Source organism: Pristiophorus japonicus, chromosome 10 (genome assembly GCF_044704955.1).
Source record: "Pristiophorus japonicus isolate sPriJap1 chromosome 10, sPriJap1.hap1, whole genome shotgun sequence".
Lineage (NCBI taxonomy): Eukaryota > Metazoa > Chordata > Chondrichthyes > Pristiophoridae > Pristiophorus > Pristiophorus japonicus.
In genome coordinates, this window is record NC_091986.1 from 198,364,513 (window position 1) to 198,387,772 (window position 23,260).

At 42.7% G+C, this 23,260-nt stretch overlaps 1 protein-coding gene across 10 annotated transcripts in view; it reads right to left on the reverse strand.

The window, feature by feature from the left end:
* herc2 (HECT and RLD domain containing E3 ubiquitin protein ligase 2) overlaps positions 1-23,260 on the reverse strand; it is a 286,911-nt gene that overhangs the window by 29,316 nt on the left and 234,335 nt on the right. For all 10 annotated transcript variants that reach the window (XM_070892466.1, XM_070892467.1, XM_070892465.1 and 7 more), the window contains 6 exons: positions 22,298-22,413; positions 21,363-21,561; positions 19,328-19,542; positions 17,718-17,895; positions 6,911-7,072; positions 343-434 (listed from right to left, as the gene is read on the reverse strand). In XM_070892466.1, the coding sequence (XP_070748567.1) occupies positions 343-434; positions 6,911-7,072; positions 17,718-17,895; positions 19,328-19,542; positions 21,363-21,561; positions 22,298-22,413 (962 nt within the window). The remainder of the gene's footprint in view (positions 1-342; positions 435-6,910; positions 7,073-17,717; positions 17,896-19,327; positions 19,543-21,362; positions 21,562-22,297; positions 22,414-23,260) is intronic.

The following is a 23,260-nucleotide window of genomic DNA, read 5'->3' on the forward strand; positions in this document are numbered from 1 at the left end:
CTTGGAGTGCCGTAACCTACAGGGCTCGGACCAAGAGCTAGATAGCTCTTAGTCGGCCGGCACAGACACAAATGGCCTTCCTGCTGTGCTGTAGATTTTTGATTCTACATAAGTGCAAGTTGTTATTATTAAAATGGATGCTAATCACCTGCTACTGACTTTCATTTTATTGAGGTTTTTCTGAGGCAAACAGCAAGGGAACTTGAGATTGCTAAAGGCAAGAACTGGTTAAAAAGAAAATCTCGATCTTACCATGCACACAAAAAATCTTCTGTAGGTCTGTAGGAACTGATAAAAGCAGCTGTGTGAGAAAAATACAGACTGTAAGAGATATATACTTACCAAGTATAAACAGATCCAGATTTAGTTAAGGCCACAGAAAATTGTGATCCACATTCCACTTTAACCACACCAAGTCCAGTTAGGGAATCAATCTATTTGGGGAAAATAATGAGATATATCAGTAGGAGCAAACCCAAAAGTTATCAATTTTATTAATACTCCACCTGACTGGTCTTAATCACCTGGAAACATAGTGAAAGATTGAATTTAGAACAAATAAAATGCATGTTATTTAAAATTAGTTATACAGAGTTGAAACCGAACAGCAGAGGACACTCAAAGCCATAGAAACACTAGAAAATCGGTCTCCCGGCAGTTGAGAGTGAACACTTTTATAGATTCCTGCTTTGTGACGGGACTTCGAGGTTTCCACACACTTGTATTTTGTGATTTTATTTCCTCCAACTTCTCAGTCTTTGATTAAATAATCAAGTGCCCGACGAGTAAAATTCTGGGTTAAAATGACTTTTGCTGAGATAAGTTAGAGATGAGTTTGGTCTGAGCAGACACCAAGACAGAGAGGGCCAAATCTGAAAGACAATGCAGATAAGGGAGAATAAATTCGAATTAATTATTAAAATGAGAAGTTAGGAGTGCGGTAATAGCAGGATTAAGACCTAGGCTTGTGATGTATGCAGCAAGTATGATGCGGGATGCAAGTATGATATCTTGGGAATCCCTGGCCCAAGACCGCTCAAAGTGGAGGAGAAGCATTCGAGAAGGCGCCGAACACCTCGAGTCTCTTCGGCGGGAGCACGCGGAAGCCAAGGACAAACAGCGGAAGGAGCGTACGACAAATCAAGCACCTCACCCACCTATCCCACCAACCACCACCTGCCCCACCTGTGACAGAGTCTGTAGATCCCGCATTGGTCTCGTCAGTCACCTTAGAACTCATTTTAGTGTGGAAGCAAGTCATCCTCAACTCCGAGGGACTGACTAAAAGAATGGGAATCCCCTAAAAAAAAACACTCTGTGTATGATGCGGGACATCCTGGATTTGCAAAGTTTCCAGAAGGACTATATGGCCTAGAAATTTGATTAGGCCGGTGAACAGCCGGTGACACCGCGGGCCAAGGCTAACAGCTGCCCACAAAAGGAGCGCAGGCAGCACTGGTATTTGGCTGCTGCCTGCTGATTTATTTGAATGGAGCGGAGAATCTCTTGTGCAACACGTTCTTTCCACGCTAATCTCAGCAGGAGACCGAAGGTCGCGTCTGAAGGATCGGCGCGGCGTTCTCGGGCAATGTGCTGTTTCAGATTATTTGGTGACGGCTCCTGGGATTTGCTGGGTAAGGAGGTATCGAGTCCACTGGTGGCCCTTGTAGGGTTGGAGCATTGTGCGTACGGCACATCACGAGGCATTTGTTTGCCCATGGCTCCCCTCTTACTTTCGCGGAAGTTTGTCTGGGTCTTGTGTGCGGTCCACAGATGTGTACCAGACTGCCTGGTAGTCCCACCTTCGCTGGCTGCCATAGCTCCACAGATCTTTCACCCATATATTTGCTGTGTGGGGGCTCGTGCTCCACCATGGTGCTAGAGGGGGAGGAGAATGGGGATGTACTGGCTTGCAGCTAGCAGTCAGTAGCCTGCTTATCACATAGTGGACTCATTCCCTAGAGAGCGGCTCTTACAGCACAGGCTCAGATCTCGAGGTACTGTGACTGCAAACACCACATAAAGACTCTGGCACAGATATCCTTAAACCTTTGCATGAGACATCAATGGAAATACATTTTAAAAAGGGAATATGAACCTCTTGGTCAGGAGTTTACTGATGTAAATGGTGCAGAAGAGAGTTCAGTTAAATTTTTTAACAACGCAGACTTTTGAAGAACTCTTGGTTAGAAATGGTGTTATGCCTTTTAAAAACAGACTTCCAAACTTTGCATCTTATTTTAATCAGTTCTTAAACTAGAAAGCCCAATGTATAAAATTTAAGGAAATACAGTTTGAAGTTTTCCCTGAGCTTCATACAACTGTAGTACAGTAGAGCAGTAGAGTTTATTTTAAAGAGTATTTACTGCCTGTAATGTTTGACTGAGCAGGGGGGGGGGGGGGGGAAGATTTGATGCATCTGACAGAAAGCAGTTTTTAAATCGAATTACATAGTTTGAGCACTCCACAGTTAACAGTTATCTCAGCAGCTGTTCATTGTATGGGATCCAGCTCACTGCCGCTTTCTCTGCGCTGTCAGCGGCAGCACGCATGGGCGTGCTTTGGAGAGGGCGGTAAGAGGAGCAGCGAGCTCCAAAATGAATGAGCGTGCGTCAATTCGGCCTTGCACACTGATTGATGTCACTCTCCCGCTAATTAAAATACTTACCACAAGTAGAAACATAGAAACATAGAAAATAGGTGCAGGAGCAGGCCATTCAGCCCTTCTAGCCTGCACCTCCATTCAATGAGTTCATGGCTGAACATGAAACTTCAGTACCCCATTCCTGCTTTCTCGCCATACCCCTTGATCCCCCGAGTAGTAAGGACTTCATCTAACTCCTTTTTGAATATATTTAGTGAATTGGCCTCAACTACTTTCTGTGGTAGAGAATTCCACAGGTTCACCACTCTCTGGGTGAAGAAGTTTCTCCTCATCTCGGTCCTAAATGGCTTACCCCTTATCCTCAGACTGTGACCCCTGGTTCAGGACTTCCCCAACATTGGGAACATTCTTCCTGCATCTAACCTGTCTAAACCCGTCAGAATTTTAAACGTTTCTATGAGGTCCCCTCTCATTCTTCTGAACTCCAGTGAATACAAGCCCAGTTGATCCAGTCTTTCTTGATAGGTCAGTCCCGCCATCCCGGGAATCAGTCTGGTGAATCTTCGCTGCACTCCCTCAATAGCAAGAATGTCCTTCCTCAAGTTAGGAGACCAAAACTGTACACAATACTCCAGGTGTGGCCTCACCAAGGCCCTGTACAACTGTAGCAACACCTCCCTGCCCCTGTACTCAAATCCCCTCGCTATGAAGGCCAACATGCCATTTGCTTTCTTAACCGCCTGCTGTACCTGCATGCTAACCTTCAATGACTGATGTACCATGACATACAGGTCTCGTTGCACCTTCCCTTTTCCTAATCTGTCACCATTCAGATAATAGTCTGTCTCTCTGTTTTTACCACCAAAGTGGATAACCTCACATTTATCCACATTATACTTCATCTGTCATGCATTTGTCCACTCACCTAACCTATCCAAGTCACTCTGCAGCCTAATAGCATCCTCCTCGCAGCTCACACTGCCACCCAACTTAGTGTCATCCGCAAATTTGGAGATACTGCATTTAATCCCCTCGTCTAAATAATTAATGTACAATGTAAACAGCTGGGGCCCCAGCACAGAACCTTGCGGCACCCCACTAGTCACTGCCTGCCATTCTGAAAAGTACCCGTTTACTCCTACTCTTTGCTTCCTGTCTGACAACCAGTTCTCAATCCACGTCAGCACACTACCCCCAATCCCATGTGCTTTAACTTTGCACATTAATCTCTTGTGTGGGACCTTGTCGAAAGCCTTCTGAAAGTCCAAATATACCACATCAACTGGTTCTCCTTTGTCCACTTTACTGGAAACATCCTCAAAAAATTCCAGAAGATTTGTCAAGCATGATTTCCCTTTCACAAATCCATGCTGACTTGGACCTATCATGTCACCATTTTCCAGATGCACTGCTATGACATCCTTAATAATTGATTCCATCATTTTACCCACTACTGAGGTCAGGCTGACCGGTCTATAATTCCCTGCTTTCTCTCTCCCTCCTTTTTTAAAAAGTGGGGTTACATTGGCTACCCTCCACTCCATAGGAACTGATCCAGAGTCTATGGAATGTTGGAAAATGACTGTCAATGCATCCGCTATTTCCAAGGCCACCTCCTTAAGTACTCTGGGATGCAGTCCATCAGGCCCTGGGGATTTATCGGCCTTCAATCCCATCAATTTCCCCAACACAATTTCCCGACTAATAAAGATTTCCTTCAGTTCCCCCTCCTTACTAGACCCTCTGACCCCTTTTATATCCGGAAGGTTATTTGTATCCTCCTTAGTGAATACCGAACCAAAGTACTTGTTCAACTGGTCTGCCATTTCTGTGGTCCCCGTTATGACTTCCCCTGATTCTGACTGCAGGGGACCTACGTTTGTCTTTACTAACCTTTTTCTCTTTACATACCTATAGAAACTTTTGCAATCCGTCTTAATGTTCCCTGCAAGCTTCTTCTCGTACTCCATTTTCCCTGCCCTAATCAAACCCTTTGTCCTCCTCTGCTGAGTTCTAAATTTCTCCCAGTCCCCAGGTTCGCTGCTATTTCTGGCCAATTTGTATGCCACTTCCTTGGCTTTAATACTATCCCTGATTTCCCTAGATAGCCACGGTTGAGCCACCTTCCCTTTTTTATTTTTACGCCAGACAGGAATGTACAATTGTTGTAATTCATCCATGCGGTCTCTAAATGTCTGCCATTGCCCATCCACAGTCAACCCCCTAAGTATCATTCGCCAATCTATCCTAGCCAATTCACGCCTCATACCTTCAAAGTTACCCTTCTTTAAGTTCTGGACCATGGTCTCTGAATTTACTGTTTCATTCTCCATCCTAATGCAGAATTCCACCATATTATGGTCACTCTTCCCCAAGGGGCCTCGCACAATGAGATTGCTAATTAATCCTCTCTCATTACACAACACCCAGTCTAAGATGGCCTCCCCCCTAGTTGGTTCCTCAACATATTGGTCTAGAAAACCATCCCTTATGCACTCCAGGAAATCCTCCTCCACCGTATTGCTTCCAGTTTGGCTAGCCCAATCTATGTGCATATTAAAGTCACCCATTATAACTGCTACACCTTTATTGCATGCACCCCTAATTTCCTGTTTGATGCCCTCCCCAACATCCCTATTACTGTTTGGAGGTCTGTACACAACTCCTACTAATGTTTTTTGCCCTTTGGTGTTCTGCAGCTCTACCCATATAGATTCCACATCATCCAAGCTAATGTCTTTCCTAACTATTGCATTAATCTCCTCTTTAACCAACAATGCTACCCCACCTCCTTTTCCTTTTATTCTATCCTTCCTGAATGTTGAATACCCCTGGATGTTGAGTTCCCAGCCCTGATCATCCTGGAGCCACGTCTCCGTAATCCCAATCACATCATATTTATTAACATCTATTTGCACAATTAATTAATCCACCTTATTGCGGATACTCCTTGCATTAAGACACAAAGCCTTCAGGCTTGTTTTTTTAACACCCTTTGTCCTTTTAGAATTTTGCTGTACAGTGGCCCTTTTTGTTCTTTGCCTTGGGTTTCTCTGCCCTCCACTTTTCCTCATCTCCTTTCTGTCTTTTGCTTTTGCCTCCTTTTTGTTTCCCTCTGTCTCCCTGCATTGGTTCCCATCCCCCTGCCATATTAGTTTAAATCCTCCCCAACAGCACTAGCAAACACTCGCCCTAGGACATTGACCTGCCAAAACCGGCAGCTGCCACGGAACCCGCCGGAAGTAAGGCAGCCTCCATTTTTTCACCAAAACGGGCCTTAACGGCCAGCACTAAACCCTTTATGCTCCAGTCAAGCCTTCCCATCTAAATCCATTGCATAACTCTATTCCCTTCTCCTTCATTAGCTTGTGTAGTCTCCCCTTAAATACATCTATACTATTTGCTTCAACCACGCTCTGTGGTAGCAAGTTCCACATTCTCACCACTCTCTGGGTAAAGAAGTTTCTTCTGAATTCCCTACTGGATTCCTTGGTGACTATCTTATATTGATGGGCTATAGTTATGTTCTTCCCCATAAGTGGAAACATTCTCTCTGTATCCACTCTATCAAAATCTTTCATAATTGTAAAGACCGTGGTTAGGTCACCCCTCAGCCTTCATTTTTAGAGGGAAAAGAGACCCAGCCTGTTAATCCTTTCCTGATATGTATACCCTCGCATTTCTGGTATCATCCTTGTAAATCTTCTCTACACCCTCTCCGGTGCCTCTATATCCTTTTTATAATACGGTGACCAGAACTGCACGCAGTACTCCAAGTGTGATCCAAGTTAGGAACAGGGTAGGTGCACAGGTATGGAGGAAGAAATTTTAACCTTTAAAAAATGCCTAACTTTTATAGTACAGAAAAATGAAGATTCTGTATAAACAACATGTGCTAGTCTCCAATAATTGTAACACAACTGCTTAGGTACTAAACCGACAGGACTTCTTGATTTTGAAGGCTGTTTATTAAAGCTTTCAAAATAGAGAAGTCTCGCAACATCATCTAATCATTTCTATTGTGGACTATAAAACTGAATTAAGGAAATATACAGAATACATTTGAAGAGTGTTGTGAATTAACTACATTATTTCCCCAATTATTTTGTCTTCAATTTTGATACAGAACAGTTGTTCTCAAAGTTTTCATTTGGAGTAAATATGTGGGTCAAAATAAAATGTTAATATGAATATATATATAGCCTAGCAAAAAGCAACACAAATGAAAACAGACCCAAGACAAAAATATAATGTGTGGATTTATCTGTACTATGAATAAACCTTCAGTTTAAAAACTCCCTGTACCTTCATTGGAACTTTACAGCCATCGCTGCCTCCTCTTCCAAGTTTTCCATAATCTCCGTCTCCCCAGGACCAGACAATGTCATCGTCGGTCAGACAAAGAGTCTGTGCATCGCCACTTCCACATGCAACATCTATGACCCTGTAACCCTGCAGTGCTTCCACCTGAGAAATGAGCACAAGTTCAAATTTAGAAGGCTAGCAACCATGCACAGCACCAACCTCAACAGAGGCCAGGACACATCATCAATCCATTGAACATGGCTGATTATGGGTATAGTACTCAGAACAACGATAAAGGCAGGCTCTTCTTCTGTGAGTCATCTGATCAACATCACACAATAAAGTCTGGCTGGTGTGTCTGATGACTCAGTTATCAAGTAGTCATTCTTGCAGGTGTTTCCATTTTGGTGGTTTCAGGTTAGCAAAGTGAGAAATGTAAAAATGAAATCATATTTAGTAGCTGCTCTTCTGAACTTGGGAGTCAATGTATGTTATTGAGGCAAAGCAGAGGAAACTTTATTTTTTAACATAGTTTAACTGAACAAGGAACACAAATCAATCTAAATTCCAAATGCCATTCATTAGGATTTCGCATAAGCATACATTCGGCAACTAGCCACAATGCTCGGTGTGATCAGCAGAATTTATGAATATTACAAGTGCCCTTCACTTTATTACTGATAGTGGGCAAACAGCATGGGATCTAAAAAAAGATCCTTGTGGAACTCCACACATCAGTGTCCCAGAAAGAGTTTTTTCCAACTATCACTTCCTGCAAATGTTAAATGTCTACAGAACGTGCAAGGATTCTACAGAGGAGTGCTGAAGCTCGTCAATAATTCTACGAGTTGTACAAATACAGAAATTAGAGATGATCTGAAGAATATAAAAGTTCAGTTTTGAGACTGGAAGTAAATTAGTAGATGGAAACTATCCAGTATATATAATTTACTTGAATTTCCAGCAGATATTTGATAAGTTCAGCATGCAACCTTTTAAAGACTCAGGTTTATTGAATTCAGGAGTATTTGGTTGAGTTGACAATTGGCTTGGTTAAGGTACCAAGATGTATAGACATGTGACATTTTGATCTCTTGGTAGCACATGCTTACTTAGCTCTACATAATTTATGGAATCCCTGTCAGTTTGACTGGATATTCAAGAAGTTGTTCTAACTTTCCTGGCTGGCATTCCTCCTATCCCCACCAAAACAGGTTACCTATCATTTATCTCATGGCTGTTTGTAAGACAGTGGCACAGAATGGCTGGCAAGTTTATATACACAGCAACAGTCACAGCATCCCAGAAGTAGTCATGAAGGAGCGGTCATGATGACATTATACAAACTGATGCTTAGGACACATCTGAATTTCTGCGTGCAATTTATGGACTCCTCACTATTGTATAAAGTTTTGGTCTCATAAGACCATAGAAACATAGAAACATAGAAAATAGGTGCAAGAGTAGGCCCTTTGAGCCTGCACCACCATTCAATATCATGGCTGATCATGCACTTCAGTACCCCATTCCTGCTTTCTCTCCATACTCCTTGATTCAGTAAGATCATGGCTGATCTGATCTTGACCTCAACTCCACTTCCCCACCCACTCCCCATAACCCTCGACTCCCTTATCATTCGAGATTCTGTCTATCTCCACCTTAAATATATTCAGTGACCCAGCCTCCACTGCTCTCTGGAGTAGAGACTTCCAAAGATTCACGACCCTCAGAAGACATGCCTCCTCAGTTCCATTTTAAACTGGCGACCCCTTATTCTGAAACTATTCTCCCAAGTTCTAGATACCCCCATGAGGGGAAACATCCTCTATGCATCTACCCTGTCAAGCCCCCTCAGAATCTTATACGTTTCAATAAGATCACCTTTCATTCACCAATGAGTTTCGGCCCAATCTGCTCAACATTTCTTCATAAGATAATCTCTTCAGCTCAGGAATCAATCTCGTGAATCTTCTCTAAATGGCCTCCAATGCAAGTATATCCCTCCTGAAATAAGGAGGCCAAAACTGTATGCAGTACTCCAGTCTCCTTACCCAAGGAAGGATATACTTGCTCTAGAGGGAATGCAACAAAGGTTCATTAGATTGATTCTTGGGGTGGGGGAATTGTCCTATGAGGAGAGTGAGAGTAGATTAGGCCTATATTCCCTAGAGTTTTGAAAAACAAGAGATGATCTCATTGAAACATATAAAATTCTTAAGGTTAGATGCTAGAAAGATGTCTCTGCAGGCTGGGAAGTATAGAACTAGCGGTCCCAATCTGAGGATAAGGGGCCGGCCATTTAAGACCAAGCTGAGGAGACATTTCTTCACTCAGAGGGTTCTGAATCTTTGGAATTCTCTATCCCAGTGGGCTGTGGATGCTCAGTCATTGCGTATATTCAAGACAGAGATCGATAGATTTTTGGATACTAAGGGAATCAAGGGATAGTGCGGGAAGATGGAGTTACGTTGGAAGATCAGCCATGATCTTATTAAATGGCAGAGCTGGCTCGAAGGGCTGAACGGCCTACTCATATGACCTTGTATATTGGGAGGGATGTAATAGCTCTGGATAAATTGCAATTCAGATTTATTAGGATAATAGGATTGAGTTAGGTAGGAGAAAAGGCTAGAAAAACTAAAGATGTGAACTCTCAAGCTAGGATGATTGAGGGGGGATTTGATAGTATTCAAAATGATAAAAGAAATAGGCGAGGTAAACATTGATAATTTCCATTGACAGGTAAATTGAAGTTACAAGACTATGATCTAAGATGAGCACAAGAGGACTCTGCAAAATCAGTCCCCAAGAAGAACCTAATTTATGTGCAAAGGCCAAATGGCCTCCTCCTATGTTTTAACTTGATACAGCACTATAATAAAATATTATACATTACAAACAATTAGGTCATAGGTTTTTGTGAAGATCACTATAAAGAATTAATTTAGTTCATCTGCCATCCCCTAACGTTCTGTAAAGGACCCCGCTGACCCAACACAAAAGCAAAATACTGCAAATGCCAGAAATCTGAAATAAAAACAGAAAACGTTGGAAATACTCAGCAGGTCAGGCAGCATCTGTGGAGCGAGAAACAGAGTTACCGTTTCAGGGCGATGACCTTTCGTCAGAATTGGAAGAAGTTAGAGATGTAACAGTTTGTAAGTAAGTAGAGAGGCAGGGAAAGAAGGGGGAGAGGAGGAAAGAACAAAAAGGGAAGGTCTGTGATAGGGTGGAAGGCAGAAGTGATTAAATGCCAAAAGTCATGATGGGACAAGGCAAAAAGGGGTTGGTAACAGGATGGGTAAAGAAACAAAAGATGGGTCTAGAGGAGCTGTAAATAGCAACAGCAGTGCCATTGTCATTAAAAGTGAGCAGTGGTTATGAACTGGAGTTGCTGAACTCGATGTTGAGTCCAAAGGTTGTAAAGTCTAACAATTGAAACTCAATGCATTGTACGGATAAACTGCATGGTTTTAGCTGGTTAACTTTCAGCAGTGCTCCTGGGGAGTTCCGACTCCTTTGCCTCTGTATTGGGGTAAGTGCCGTGTGTCCCTGCAAGGAGTGCGTGCTCCATATTGGGCAAATAAGAACCTACAGGTGGGTGCAAATTTACAAGCAGTTTGATTTGTACATTCAAACAGGGTGCTAACTAAAAAAGAAATTAACCCCAGTGACAGAGGGTAGCTTCAGTCTTATAAAAACTATTTTTCCATTCTTCCCCTTCAGGCAACGGTGATGTTGATAATTGCAGTATTGATTAAAGAAACAATTACAGCTGTGAGAAGGGATGATATGTTAGAGGGGTCATCAAACGAGGCCATATGGGTTGAACTAAAGAACAAAAATGGGGCGATCACACTACTGGGAGTGTACAATAGACCCCCAAGCAGTCAGAGGGAGATAGAAGAACAAATATGTGGGCAAATGGCTGCGAAGTGCAAGAACTATAGAGCTGCAAGAGAGGAGGATTTCAACTACCCTAATATTAACCAGGAAAAAGATAGTGTAAATGGTACAGAGGGTACGGAATTCCTAAAATGCATTCAGGAGATCTTCTTTAGCCAGTATGTAATAAGCCCAAGGGAGGGGATGGTTCTGGACTTGGTTTTGGGGAATGAAGAGGGGCAAGTGGAAGAGGTATCAGTGGGAGAGCATTTTGGTGCTAGTGATCATAATTCAGTAAGATTTAGGGTAGTTATGGAAAAGGACAAAGGGGGACCAGGAATAAAAATTCTCAATTGGGGTAGAGTCAGTTTTGCTGAGACGAGATGAGATTTGGCAAAAGTGGACTGGAACTGGCTACTTGATGGTAAGTCAGTGTCAAAGCAGTGGAAGGCATTCAAGGAGGAGATCCAGAGGATACAGAGCAAGTATAAGTATGTTCCCTTGAAAAACAATGGTGGGGCTAACAAATCTAGAGCCCCATGGATGTCACAGATAGATGTTAACGGATATGATGTAATTGGGATTACGGAGACATTGCTCCAGGGTAACCAAGGCTGGGAACTCAATATCCAGGGGTATCCAGTATTCAATATTCAGGAAGGATAGACAGGAAGGAAAAGAAGGTGGGGTAGCGTTACTGGTTAAAGAGGAGATTAACACAATATTAAGGAAGGATATTAGCTTGGATGATGTGGAATCTGTATGGGTAGAGCTGCGAAACACCAAAGGGCAGAAAACATTAATGGGAGTTGTGTACAGACCACCAAACAGTAGGAGGGAGGTTGGGGATGGCATCAAACAGGAAATTAGGGACGCGTGCAACAAGGATACAGCACTTGTCATGGGTGACTTTAATTTATATGCTGATTGGGCTAACCAAATTGGTAGCAATACTGTGGAGGAAGATTTCCTGGAGTGTATAAGGGATGGCTTTCTAGACCAATATGTCGAGGAGCCAACTAGTGAGCAGGTCATCCTAGACTGGGTCTTATGTAATGAGGGGGGATTCATTAGCAATCTGGTCATGCGAGGCCCCTTTGGGAAGAGTGACCATAATATGGTGGAATTCTTCATTAAGATGGAGAGTGACACGGTTAATTCAGAGACTAGGGTCCTGAACTTAAAGAAAGGAAATTTTGATGGTATGAGACGTGAATTGGCTAGGATCGACTGGCGAATGATACTTAAAAGGTTGACAGTGGATAGGCAATGGCAGACATTTAAAGATCACATGGATGAACTACAACAATTGTACATCCCTGTGTGGCGTAAAAATAAAAAAGGGAAGGTGGCACAGCTGTGGCTAACAAGGGAAATTAGGGAAAGTGTTAAATCCAAGGAAGAGGCATATAAATTGGCCAGAAAAAGCAGCAAACCTGAGGACTGGGAGAAATTTAGAATTCAAGAGGAGGACTAAGGGTTTAATTAGGAAGGGGAAAATAGAGTATGAGAGTAAGCTTGCAGGGAACATAAAAACTGACTGCAAAAGCTTCTATAGATATGTGAAGAGAAAAAGATTAGTGAAGACTAATGTAAGTCCATTGCAGTCAGAATCAGGTGAATTTATAATGGGGAACAAAGAAATGGCAGACCAATTGAACAAATATTTTGGTTCTGTCTTCACTAAGGAAGACACGAATAACCTCCCTAAAATATAAGAGGATCACGGATCTAGCGAGAAGGGGGAACTGAGGGAAATCCTTATTGGTCAGGAAATGGTATTAGGGAAACTGAAGGGACTGAAAGTCTACATCCCAGAGTATTTAAGGAAGTGGCCCTAGAAATAGTTGATGCATTGGTGATCATTTTCCAACATTCTATAGACTCAGGATCAGTTCCTATGGATTGAAGGGTAGCTAATGTAACACCACTTTTTAAAAAAGGAGAGAGAAAACAGAGAATTATAGACCGGTTAACCTGACATCGGTGGTGGGGAAAATGCTGGAATCAATTATTAAAGATGTAATAGCAGCACATTTGGAAAGCAGTGACAGGATCGGTCCAAGTCAGCATGGATTTATAAAAGGGAAATCATGCTTGACAAATCTTCTAGAATTTTTTGCGGATGTAACTAGTAGAGTGGACAAGGGAGAACCAGTGGATGTGGTGTATTTAGACATTCAAAAGGTTTCTGACAAGGTCCCGCACAAGAGATTGGTGTGCAAAATGAAGGCACATGGTATTGGGGGTAATGTATTGACATGGATAAAGAACATGTTGGCAGACAGGAAGCAAAGAGTGGGAATAAATGGGTCCTTTTCAGAATGACAGGCAGTGACTAGTGGGGTGCCACAGGGTTCAGTGCTGGGACCCTAACTATTTACAATATACATTAATGATTTAGACGAAGGAATTGAATGTAATATCTCCAAGTTTGCAGATGACACTAAGCTGGGTGGCAGTGTGAGCTGCGAGGAGGATGCTAAGAGGCTGCAGGGGGACTTAGACAGGCTAGGTGAATATACTGCATCTGCCATGCATTTGCCCAATGTGGATAAATGTGAGGTTATCTACTTTGGTGGCAAAAACAGGAAGGCAGATTATTATTTGAATGGTGACAGATTAGTAAAAGGGGAGGTGCAACAAGACCTGGGTGTCATGGTACATCAGTCATTGAAGGCAGGCATGCAAGTACAGCAGGCAGTAAAGAAAGCAAATGGCATGCTGGCCTTCATAGCGAGGAGATTTGAGTATAGGAGGAGGGAGGTCTTGCTGCAGTTGTACAGGGCCTTAGTGAGACCACACCTCGAGTATTGTGTTCAGTTTTGGTCTCCTAATCTGAGGAAGGACGTGCTTGTTATTGAGAGAGTGCAGCGAAGGTTCACCAGAGTGATTCTCGGGATGGCAGGACTGACATATGAGGAAAGACTGGATCGGCTAGGCTTATACTCACTGGAATTTAGATGAGAGAGGATCTCATAGAAATGTATAAAATTCTGACGGGATTGGACAGATTAGATGCTGGAAGAATGTTCCCGATGTTGGGGTAGTCCAGAACCAGGGGTCACAGTCTAAGGATAAGGGGTAAGCCATGTAGGACCGAGATGAGGAGAAACTTTTTCACCCAGCGAGTTATGAACCTGTGGAATTCTCTGCCACAGAAAGTTGTGGAGTCCAGTTCGTTGGACATATTCAAAAGGGAGTTAGATGTGGCCCCTGCGGCTAAAGGGATCGGGGGTATGGAGAGAAGGCAGGGGTGGGGTACTGAGGTTGCATGATCAGCCATGATCATACTGAATGGTGGTGCAGACTCAAAGGGCTGAATGGCCTGCTCCTGCACCTATTTTCTATGTTTCTATGTCAAGGGACATACAGGGTAAGATAAAGAAAAAAAGGGAAGCTTATGACAGATACTGGGAACTCAACATTGCGGAAACTCTGGAGTATAAGAAGTGCAGGGTTGCAATGAAAAGAGATATCAGGAAAGCAAAGAGAGAGCATGAAAGAATGTTGGCAAGTAAAATCAGGGAAAACCCAAAGATGTTTCATAAATCATTTAAGAGCAAATGGATAACTAGAGAAAGAGTGGGACCTATTAGAGACCATAAAGGAAATGTCTGTGTGGAGGCAGAAGACGTGGGTAGGATTCTTAATGAATTCTTTGCATCCATTTTCACAAAAGAAAGGGTGATGCAGATTTTGCAATGAGGGAGCAGGAGTGTGAAATATTAGACGAGATAAATATAGAGAGAGAGGAAGTATTAAGAGGCTTAGCAGTTTTGAAAGTGGATAAATCCCCAGGCCCAGATGAAATGTATCCCAGGTTGTTAAGAGAAGCAAAAGAGGAAATAGCAGAGGCTCTGACCATCATTTTCCAATCCTCTCTGGCTACAGGTGCGGTGCCAGAGGACTGCTAATGTTGTACCTTTGTTTAAAAAGGGAGAAAGGGATAGACCGAGTAATTGCAGGCCGGTCAGCCTAACTTCGGTGGTGGGAAAATTATTGGAAAAAAATCCTGAGACAGGATAAATCTTCATTTGGAAAGACCTGAATTAATCAAGAACAGTCAACATGTATTTGTCAAGGGAAGGTTGTGTCTGACTAACTTGATTGAATTTTTCGAGGAGATAACTAAGAGGGTCGATGAGGGCAGTGTGGATGATGTAGTGTATATGGATTTTAGCAAAGCTTTTGATATGGTCCCACATGGCACACTGGTCATGAAAGTAATAGCCCATAGGATCCAGGGCAAAATAGCAAGTTGGATCCAAAATTGGTTCAGAGGCAGGAAGCAAAGGGTAATGGTTGATGGGTGTTTTGTGACTAGAAGGCTGTATCCAGTGGGGTTTGCAGGGCTCAGTGCTGGGTCCCTTGCTTTTTGTGGTATATATCAATGACTTGGACTTGAATATTGGGGTATGATTAAGAAGTTTGTAGATGACACAAAAATATGCTGTGTGATTGATAATGAAGAAGAAAGCTGCGGACTGCAGGAAGATACATTGATATCAATGTACTGGTCAGGTGGGCAGAACAGTGGCAAATGGAATTCAATCCGGATAAGTGTGAGGTAATGCATTTGGGGAGGTCTAACAAGGCAAGGGAACACACATTAAATGGTAGGACACTGAGAAGTGTAGTGGAACAAAGGGACTTTGGAGTGCAGGTCCACAGATCCCTGAAGGTAGCAGGCCAGGTAGATAAGGTGGTTAAGAAGGCATATGGAATATTTGTCTTTATAAGTCGAGGCATAGAATACAAGAGCAAGGAGGTTATGGTTGAACTGTATAAAACACCAGTTAGGCCGCAGCTGGAGTACTAGGTACAGTTCTGGTCATCACATTACAGGAAAGATGTGATTGCATGAAAGGGTGCAGAGGAGATTTACAAGAATGTTGCCTAGATTGGAGAATTTTGGCTATGAGGAAAGATTAGAGATGCTGGGTCTGTTTTCTTTGGAACAGAGAAGGCTAAGGGGAGACCTGATTGAGGTGTATAAAATTATGAGGGGCCTGGATAAAGTGGATAGGAAGAACCTGCTTCCCTTGGCAGAATGGTCAACAACCAGAGGGCATAGATTTAAAGTAATTGGGGGAGGTTTAGAGGAGATAGTAGGGGAAATTTCTTCACCCAGAGGGTGGTCGGGGTCGGGAACTCACCGCCTGAAAAGGTAGTAGAGGCAGGAACCCTCAGCACATTTAAAAGGTACTTGGATGTACACTTAAAGTGCCGTAACCTACAGGGCTACGGACAAAGAGCTGGAAAGTAGGATTAGGCTGGATAGCTCTTGGTCGGCCAGCGCGGATACGATGGGCCAAAATGGCCTCCTTCCGTGCTGTAAATGTCTTGGTTCTATGAAAACAAAGGCATCGTGAGAGCTTCTAAAGGAACAGGCATTCATCTGCATGATTCTGTGATGTTAGTCACATACCATCTGCATACTAAGTGAACAAAATTCCTTGGTTCATATACAATGTAGCATTGTGCATAGGGTACTGAATGACAACATGGTGCAATTAACAACCCCCTGGAATCTCTCAAATTGCCAACTCATTTGTAAAACTGTGTTGCTCTCTCATGTTGCTGCTTTTGGTCAACGGTGAAAGTGATTAAGTCGCTGGCCTGCTAAATAACGTATGTGTGACAACCTTGATACCTTTTGGACAGTAAACTGGCCAACACTGTTGACGCTCCCAGTACAAGCCTGATGGTTAAAAACTGAAGGCCAAGGTGTCTTTGACACCAAATGGCACTGTTGTGCAGATGTTAGATTTACCTGGACATCATCTTAAGGAGATGGGCAAACTCTTGCAATTTATCTGCTAAATCTCAGCCTCCTTAGTGAGATCTCATGTGTCATGTTCACGTAGCTGTGCCTGATACACTAGACCTGCTCCGTTGCTTAGCTGTCTGACCAGATGGTAACCCTTGTGTGCCATCACGGGCAGCCCTTTTCTGTTCTTAATGGTAGATGTTGCAGAGAAAGAGAAAAAGAGAAAAAGAGAGAAAAAGAGAAAAAGAGAGAAAAAGAGAAAAAGAGAAAAATTGAAAAAGAGAAAAAGAGAAAAAGAGAAAAAGAGAAAAAGAGAAAAAGAGAAAGAGAGAAAAAGAGAAAAAGAGAAAAAGAGAAAAAGAGAAAAAGAGAAAAAGAGAAAAAGACTTGGATTTATATAGCGCCTTTCATGACCACCGGAAGTTTCAAAGCGCTTCACAGCCAATGAAGTACCTTTGGAGTCACTGTTGTAATGTAGGAAACACGGCAGCCAATTTGCGCACAAGCAAGCTCCCACAACCAGCAACATGATAATGACCAGATAATCTTTTTTGGTTATGTTGATTGAGGGATAAATATTGGACAGGACACCGGGGATAACTCCCCTGCTCATCTTCAAAATAGTACAATGGGAATTTTGAGTCTAAAAGTCATCAGAAGTTTCCAAAGTCTAAACTCTTGCACATACATAATTAGGGAATTTATACTTTATTATGATACCAATTCCCAACACAATGAATTTGAAATTTGAAAAGGGAAAAGTTGTCGAAGAATCAGAAAGGAAATACAAATTAAGTGTAAGTAAAAAGATGAAACATGTTGCACAGTAGGCCAGGAAGTTCAGATCTAAGTTAAGTGAATGGGACAATTAAGATTCAATGTCAGAAGGTTGCCTATATACTCAAAATAGGCTAAAGATATAGAAATAAATAGTTTTTAATTTTTAGGTCAATAAATGCAAGCAATAAAACAGGCACAACAAGAATTTGCTTCCATCATCAACACTGCAATAGCTTTTTAGGGTTCAATCAATACTTCCATTAGTAGTAAAAACAGAAAATGCTGGAAATTTTAGCGGGTCGGGCAGCATCTGTGGAGAGAAACAGAGTTAACGTTTCAAGTCGATGTCCTTTCGACAGAACTACTCACCAACTTTGGTTTCAACTGATCTTCACTGTCCCCATGTCCTAGTCTTCCGTATCTGCCCTTGCCCCAAGTGTAAAGCTCTCCTGCTGCAGTAATGCAAGCACTATGTGCTCCTCCAGCAGCAACGTCAATCACTTCTATGCCACGCAGTGATTCAACAACACGAGGGCGGTCACAAGGACTGAAAGAGGCAAAAATTAAAATGAAATAAACATCTTCACTGAATTTCTCAAAAGGTTACTTGAAATGAGAATATTAAAACGGTCACTTAGTAACGCTTGCTCCAAACCACGAAGGTCAAAAATTTGAAAGTTTGAGCTGCCCCATCAGCCAAAACTGTCAATTTTAGGTAGCTGGACCTATTTAGCTGTCAGCTGGAATACTCATGGAAACAAGGCATTAACTTTTGGTGTGAGGAAAGTACCAACATAGACCAGCTCACCCAACTCGAATTGCAATTCGTATCAGCCAACCAAGCAGCATCAGTGAATACTGTTCTTATAAGACTGCCTCACCTGGCTGACTGGAATGTGCATGGCAACACCCAGCTTAGAAGACAACAGGAGAAAATAACTTAAAATTAAAAAAAAACACAAGCCCATTTTATAAAATCAAATAGAGTTAGCAACAGGAACAAGCTTCTAGGAAAGAGGCACTAGGTCGTCATCATAGGCAGTCCCTCAAAATGAGAATGACTAGCTTCCACGTCGAAAAGGGATGAGAGTTCACAGGTGTTTCAATGAAGGATCTAATATTCCAGATTCCAAACTACATATTGAAGTGTGGAAGATGGCCGTGCGTGAATTTTTTTTACGTGTGGTGGCCATTGCACATCAGCCACCACACGGGCTTGACAAAGCTAGGTCTTGATCCAGTGGCAAGGATTAACCAAGACAACTGGAGACCAGCTCTGCTGCACGGATCTAGTGCGCACACATATCGCAGTGTGGGCTAGCCCGCGCTGCCCCTGGACCCTCTGAGCCCTGAACTCTCGCCTCTCTTGGGCCCCGATCACATCCCTCTACGAACTCTTGCCGCTCCTTCGCCCCGACCTCGCCACTCCTGCTGTACCTGCTCGCACTGCAGTCAGCCGTCGCCCTCCTGCAGCAGCACGGGCTGTTCCCTGCAGTGGTATGCCGCCGCACGCTGCTCCCTCTAGTGGCCCCAGCCTGCTGATGGTCATGCAGGCTGGGACCGCGCCAATTTCCGGGCCGGGCCGGGCCACCGCACGCTGCTTCCTCTAATGGGGGCACTAGGTAGTGCACTCGTTATACCCACATTACAGTCACAGTGCTGGAGTCAGCTGATAACTCAAATTAAGGCAGCAACATTGAAGACTAGTGACACAAGCCAGATGTTATGTAATATTGAGGAGATTGTCTGGTTTTCTCCTTGGCCGAACCAAGGCCACAAATAAATCCACAACAATTTGAGATTGACACTGCGGTATCTTTTCATTTGGGAGGCAGCAGCAATAAATTTTTAAAGACTGTGTCGACACAAAAAAAATATAGAGCGTGGAATTAACATGCTTAAGATTAAAGGTCTGCCTTGAAATTTATACACTATATGTTATATTATTAATTATTGTTAGAGTACACAACTTCTTTTACCTCCTATTGCCATGCCCCAGCTTGCCGTCTTCTGCCTCGCCCCAAGAGTAGACTTCTCCTTCAGATGACAAGGCAAGGCAGTGCTTGCCTCCTGAATTCACTGCCACCTTCTTTATAAAAACATGTTGAATGGATTCCAGCAAAGTGGGGGTAGATACAGACTCTGTTCCTCCAATCCCCAGTCTTCCTCCAGCTCCGTATCCAGTGGCATACAACTAATGTAATACAGTAAGAATCAGAATTATTCATGCAGTGTATCTTTATTGGCTTACAGCCAAAGTCCTCCTATGTGGAGTGGAGCTGATTCCATGATCAGATCAGCCATGATCTTGTTAAATGGTGGAGCAGGCTCGAGGGGCCAAATGGCCTACTCCTGCTCCTATTTCTTATGTTCTTATGTTCTGATTCTTCATTGGCCAATTATTGAAGATCCTGCAAAATAGTTTACAGTGTAATTTTGCTATTAATAAGGTCAAGATATTGGCCCTGAAATTGTGGTGTGTATGACGGCGTCCCATGGAAATCTACCACAAGTTTGCGCATGTGCGAAATCTGTAACTTGCAGCCGGTCAACGTACGTATTGACAGGCCATCCGCGGGGGCATGGAAAAAGCAGCCGCCAGCGCAGAGTTGGGCTATGTGCCCAGCGACTGGCCAGCAATTGCCCACGTAAGACTCAGTTGATGAAAGCAGGCGCAGTGCCCATTTGCAACAGTAAAAGTGGATAGCTACAGCTTTAATTAAACACTTTCACATCCCAAATTATGCACATACAATGTATGAAATGTATATTTGTAAATATTGGCCCAGATTACAGTTCTAATGATGTATAAAATTATCAAAACATTAAGGGCTAGAAATTGCAGTAGCCCAAAAGTATTGCCAGGTGTTACACAATTCAATGGGACATGAACTTCCGGTTTAGAGCTCCAGGAAGGAAGTGGAACGCTAAATCAATCGCCAACACTTCCTTTGGAGCGCTAAACAGAGCAAGAGAGGTGGTAGCGGCAGAAACTGCACAATGTCCAGTGCAGCGCTGCCGAATTCACAGGCTCCTTTCCTCCCTTAAAAGGGAAGGGCCAATGCTGAGGTTGTTTCAAGATAAAGCTTCGAATGGTCGGCGATGGCACCTACAATCCGCGAAGATCAGCCCCAAGCACTCTTAACACAGAGTGCACAGCTGATCAATCGCACCATGGGAAAAAATTCAAAACGCAACACAGTGGGGTGAAAATAAAATTTTGGCCTACCTGGCCACCAATGCCTTTAATTACCACTCCCTAAGTTGTTGACGCCCGGCAATGCTGCAGGGGGCAGAAGCGAATTTAAGATCTGGGGAGATAACGGGACGCTGCATCCCGGTTGACGTTACGATCTCTGGGGCGCAGAAGATCGATGCGTTAAGGATTACCGCCAGCGCTAAACCACCAGGGAAGTTCACGGGTGCCGGTACTTTCACCTGCCCCGTCGGTAGGCCGTTAGCACTTCCAGGGGGCGATAACGGGATGCTAACGGGAGAGGCACAAAACAGACCAATTTCTCCCCTAAATTTTGTAAGGTTGGTGGAATGAAGGTAATTATGAATAAAATTCCAACACTGTACATTGTATAATTATTAGATTTAGGATTCCATTGCATCACGTTAGGGGATTCCCTTGGTAAATGATTGAATTGAATTCTGCTTATTGATTGGAGGACTAGGATCACGTGATCCCATGTACACTTCCGCACCGCCTGCGTCCTTGGGATCTGATGACCATTACGCTTGCCCTCTGCTTCGAGGTCCGAGACCACAAGTTTTCGCAGTCTGGCTGCCAGCAGGTACTTTCGTAATTCTTTCGCGGATCGGAGGCGTACTCCGGAGGTACGCCTCTGACCACAATTCCTAGCCCAATATTTAGTAGATTTCATTGTACCCATTATTTTTGATTTACACTACAATACTTCAAAAGATGAATTGATGGCACGTATATGCAATCTTCAAAATAAGATACCATTCATTGAGAGTACTAGCAAAGGACATTTGAACAGTCACCTTTCCATCTGCTGTTACTGCAAACAACGTCTGTTCCCCACCAATCAGCTGCACAGGTCTTAAGGTTGCTAACGCCTCACATGGTGTTGGAACCTTAACTTTCGCACCTTCTATACCCCCCAGCTGACCTCTGTGGTTGTGCCCCCAGCCATAAATAGTTCCACTTCCGCCAGCAGAAAGGGTCCAATCATCAGACCGCCTATTAAACAAAAATACATTTGAAGTACGTATACATTTGTCAAGTCTCATTTTTCTCTGCTCTTTCTCACTCAGCTTTGTGGCTAAATAAGATGAGATATTTAAGAACGGCAAAATTTTCCCCGTCTATCATTCATTGTATAAATATTCCAGTAAAACCGGTCAATACAATTTGATCTCTTCATACAGTGCCAAGACACGATGGGTGTTAGATTTCTGCTAATGATCGTCTGCACAGTAATCTGGTGATCTCATCAATGCTATCGTAGAGAAGTCAACTGCTTCTCTACAGCAGAATACGGGAAGCGTCACCACAGGACTCCATCTTGCACAGCTGGTGGTGGCTGTAAGTGAATACCTTGGGTAGAACTTGGGAGTAGGTCACTGCCTGGCTTTTCATCTGGCATGAAGCAGGGAAAAAATAGGGGAAGGCAAAGGAAAAAGCATTAAGCTATGTGTTGACAGTATTAGATTTTGCTATATGGAGGGGGGAAAATAATTTCAGTAAAAGTGCTATTACGTGACTGGTTGCTCATTACTATTTTTGAGATCATGGCAAAGAAATTAGGAACATAAAATCAGTAAAATATTCCTTTAAAATTGTTTACAAAAAAACAAAATCAATCAATATGGCATATACACACAGCAGCAAATTAAAATCACAATAAAATTTAGGGACACAGTCACACTAAATATTTTATGTGTGTATTGAAATAGCAATGCTATAGGCTCAGTACCTGTTTATCCACTGGACAAGTTGTTCATCTTGCTCTCTTCTAAATACGTCATGGCTTTCATGAAGAACATTCATATTTTCATGATCGATCATTAATTCACGGATTTTTTTGGCCACCTGCACCAGGACACAATAAAATATAGGAATGTGAAATTATGTTCTAAACCGTTTCCAATTTTCTACTTCAGTAGATGTACACCCAAAACAGTCTAGAAACAGCTAGAAACCAACATCATTAAGAGTAAGGTTTGACTAACCAAGTAATATTAAAAGTTAAGGATTGTAAAGTGTATTAAACATTTTTATTTTGTACAGTGGTACAGTAAAGGGAGAACCAGCATCAGTAGGAACAATCCCATACTTTCACCAATAACTAAAAATGTACAAATCCACTATGAAATGGTCTACAAATATCATAGAATTCAACTTGTTAATTATGATTCATTAAACTTATTAGAAAATTTCTGTATAAACTGAAAAACAAGTTCCATCCTTACGATATGACTCCATATCAACCCAATACAACCCATAATGAAGGACTCAGCTATTGATGATGCTATTTGCTATAACCTATGGATTATGTTAAGAAAACTTATATATAAATTTCCACGAGGGTCTTTCTGGATGGATGAATTCGGATGGACCAAATAACCTTCCTCATCTGTGTTAAATCCTGTTCAGAGGAAAAATAACATATTGCCATTTTCTTTTAACGCTACTCATCATTGTAAAAACCAAAAGGTGAGCAGATTATTGGGTGAGACAATGTGCAGATTTTTGATCAGAACTAAGTATTTGGGCTAGATATTCCACCCTGTCAATGGTTGGAAATCTAATCTACCTTGAGGAAATTAAGGACCTACTACAAATCAGCAGAGTTTTTGAGATTCGGAGGCAACACGTTAGTCCCCAATAGTGCACAGACAATTAACATTGTACTTAACTTCATAGGTAGGTTTACGGT